Source organism: Melitaea cinxia, chromosome 1, assembly GCF_905220565.1.
Source record: "Melitaea cinxia chromosome 1, ilMelCinx1.1, whole genome shotgun sequence".
Lineage (NCBI taxonomy): Eukaryota > Metazoa > Arthropoda > Insecta > Lepidoptera > Nymphalidae > Melitaea > Melitaea cinxia.
In genome coordinates, this window is record NC_059394.1 from 15028821 (window position 1) to 15032427 (window position 3607).

The following is a 3607-nucleotide window of genomic DNA, read 5'->3' on the forward strand; positions in this document are numbered from 1 at the left end:
CCGAGACTTCGACCTGCGACCACACCGCTACAACATGCGGAGAACGCCCTAATCGAGTTCCTGGTGATAATAAAGGCAAACCGCGAGGTAAGCCTGGCCACCTGCAAAAAGATCATGCAGGCCTACCAGTATGATCACCAAAGATTACTGGAGGTGGAACTCGAGGAAGCCGAAGCGGCCATATACAACAGTGAAACCCGACAAACACTCAAGGGCAAGATGTCGGGTAGGTATATGGCAGCGTATAACAGCACTGCAGGCTTCGTGAGCGCAGTCGAGTCGGAGGGGAATGACGAGGAGCCACAAACCTTCGAAACACCTGAAGGGGACCCAGTGGTGGTAGTGGCCAGATGCACGAAGGTAATGCTGGGAGACCGGATGCTACGGATGGCGAAAACCATCTCGGGCGACCGGGACGGCTTACTGACCGTGCCCTGGGAACTACCATCACTGGAGTGGATTAACGGGGTACCGGGATGCGGCAAGACAACTCGCATAGTCGGGGACTTCGATGAGGACACGGAGATCGTGATTACGACCACAGTCGAGGCGGCCAAAGACTTAAAAGAAAAACTGGCGCACCGCTACGGCAACAAAGCCAAGCAAAAGGTGCGCACTATGGCCTCCGTACTAGTTAATGGTTTCAAAGAGGGCTCAAAAATCAACCGCCTAACGGTGGACGAGGCCCTCATGAACCACTTCGGAGCCATAGTAATGGCCGCCTGACTATCGGGAGCACAGAAGGTAGTCCTCATCGGAGACATAAACCAGCTGCCGTACATTGACAGGGACAACCTGTTCGAAATGCGGTACTGCAGATCAACCCAGATAACAACCATCTCGTGCGAGTTGTCATGCACGCATCGTAATCCCAAAGACGTCGCCCTTGCCATCAGCGAAGTTTATAAGGACGTGTACAGCTCAAGCTCAAAGATCCGATCTTTGCGAGTGGAGAGCCTCACGAGCGCGCGTATTCCTGCAGGAAGAGACCGGACCTTATACTTGGTCTTTACGCAAGAGGAGAAGAGGTTGCTGACTGACCAGGGATACGGATCCGGGGAGGGATCGCGCGTCTTAACCATCCACGAGGCGCAGGGCCAGACCTACGAGGACATCATAGTCCTCCAGACGAAGACGAGGAGGCTCAGGATCCACGACAGCGTTTCGCACGCTGTAGTCGCGGTGACTAGACACACCAACACCTGTGTCTATTACACCGACGACAGGGACGACGCAATTGATCGCTTTGTGGCGAGGGCAGTGGAGACCACGGACAAGTAAATACTCGAGCACAGTCTCAAGATGGCGATTCATCATAGAGACGCCGCCGTCACTGAGAGTGTGCTCGATATGTTGAAAACTTTTGGCGTGTGAAGAAATTTGTTTCAGTGAATAAATAGGCTGTACATAAACATATAAACTTAGTGTTAAATTAAATAGTATTAATTACATATTACAAAACGTGTGCAAAATAATTTTACATGTGTACCAAATTAATTAGGATAAATTATATAATATAGATTTAAAAAAAAAAAGGAAATACATATATGGTGATGAATACATAAGAATAAATAGAAATATATAAAAATATAGAAGAGAGAAAAAAAAATCTTACTAACAGTAACCTAGGCTAAGTGTATATTGTAAGTAGGCCAGTAGGCCATAAGTGTATATATAAGGTAACTAGTACATAAGTGTACATATACGGTAACTAGTATATAAGTGTAAATATAAACTTAGATAGTAAAACTGACAGTAGGAATACAAAAAATTTCAGAAATGTACACAGCTTCTACCCTGGATCACTGTAAGATGGAGAAAAAAAAACCAAAAAAAAGAAAACAAAAAAAAAATAATAATAATATATAATATATAGTAATTAATATATATATATAAGTCAATTTAGTATAACTTTAAATTTTTGGTCGGTGGACTCACGTAGGATTAGAGATACTAAGTCTAGTTTAATTAGTCCTCTAAGTTGCATGTGTAAGTACCAAAGATATCGAAACTAACAAACTAATATTGGAATAATAAAAGCACGGGCATTATGAGCCTGTGGATATATATTGTTATATAAAAAAAAAACCACACCAACTAGGACTCGACCGATTCGTCTTTGCAGACTTAAAAAGAAACTTTTCGAAAAATGAATATATATTTTATCTTTGGTTTGTATAGTATTTGATAAGTTATATTTGTATATAATAATTTATGTTGTGTTTGCATTATTATGTTGTAAGGCCTCAGGAAAATTATTGTTATGTAGTAATATTGTAAATAAGGAGGGAGAAATGTTAGGTCGGTAATAAATGTAAATTATTTATAAAAAGTATATATATTGACATTGACAGATAGGAAGAAAATTGGTTTGAGGCTTGATTAAATTATCGACAATTATTATGGAGTAATTGGTATTATTTCCCACGATACATTACACTTTCAAATCAAATATGGACTCAGCTTTATGACAATATTACCCAACATAAAGAAGTATAACCATAACTCGATCACAATTTAAAAATACCTATATTTCGATAGATTTTTAATTTAAGTAGTTAACATAGATTTATCTAATTCATTTATTGTTTTATCGTATATCATCTTATTGTTTTATCGTTATAATCATGAGAACAATAATGCTTCTTCCTTGTAACACAACAGCGAAGAAATGTAATTTTTTAGTATTTTCTCGTTCTCTAATGATAGAATTTAGTAGTTTTTTAATATCCACTAGCGGTAGATTCGTTAAATGAAATCTGGTCACACTGATTCTTTGCTTGCCCCGTAGTTGTCAATTTTTGTTTGTAACAAAGAGTATAATAATAAAATACGATTTGTAATCTCTTTGGTTGTAATCACGGAGTACATTGAATATATGGGTTGTAATGTTGTAAATTATACCTTTATATACTCTTTGAATATACCATATAGCGATTCTTCTATAATACATTTATATACTTTGCAATATTTTGTGTTTTTTACGTGATAAACACGCTGCATCAACTGCATATTGCACATACAAAATGAGGCAAGTTAATAACTATAAAGAAATATTGGATAGTGATGATGAACTACCATGTAAGTATATATTAAAGCATTTAACTATAATTATTTTTTCTTAACTATATAATGTATGCTTATGTTAGTATTTTAGAATGTTTATGTTATAATGTTGAAAACAAATAGGTATATAATTAATTATGTTCACTAATCCGTTTCATAAACATTGCTTGGATATTTATAAATTTAACAACTTTGAAAATCATTTATTATATTCTTTTCAGTTGAATACAATGACGTTTATGTCACACCAGCCTTTCAAAATGAAAGCAGATTTGAAAACATAAACTTTAAGTGGATAAAAACTCCAAGAAATACCAACAACCCACGGCCAATTGTTACAAGAGGTGTGATGAGTGAGCAAGATTTGTATTGTTTAAAATCAATACAAGGTTGTGTAGGGAATTCTACCCTTGTTTGGTTTTTAAACTTTTTGTTACATAAAGATTTACAATCTAAATATACATTCCTTAAAAGTTGTCTTGTAAGTAGTATTGTGTAATTGTTTATATCTATTTAGAATAAATTTAAGTATGACTATTAA

The 3607-nt window shown here is 36.8% G+C and overlaps 1 protein-coding gene across 1 annotated transcript; it reads left to right on the forward strand.

Moving 5' to 3' along the window:
• The first annotated feature begins 2952 nt into the window (after positions 1-2952).
• LOC123670111 lies at positions 2953-3607 on the forward strand. Its single transcript, XM_045603622.1, has 2 exons — positions 2953-3081; positions 3288-3607. Exons 1-2 carry the CDS (start codon positions 3027-3029, stop codon positions 3563-3565), a joined length of 333 nt encoding a protein of 110 aa, XP_045459578.1. The 5' UTR covers positions 2953-3026; the 3' UTR covers positions 3566-3607.

Excerpts from the sequence above, each read along its gene's own strand:
- LOC123670111 (XM_045603622.1), top strand. The coding sequence starts at position 3,027 with ATGAGGCAAGTTAATAACTATAAAGAAATATTGGATAGTGATGATGAA. Across the intron at positions 3,082-3,287 it reads TAGTGATGATGAACTACCAT|TTGAATACAATGACGTTTAT; the intron begins GTAAGTATATAT and ends TATTCTTTTCAG.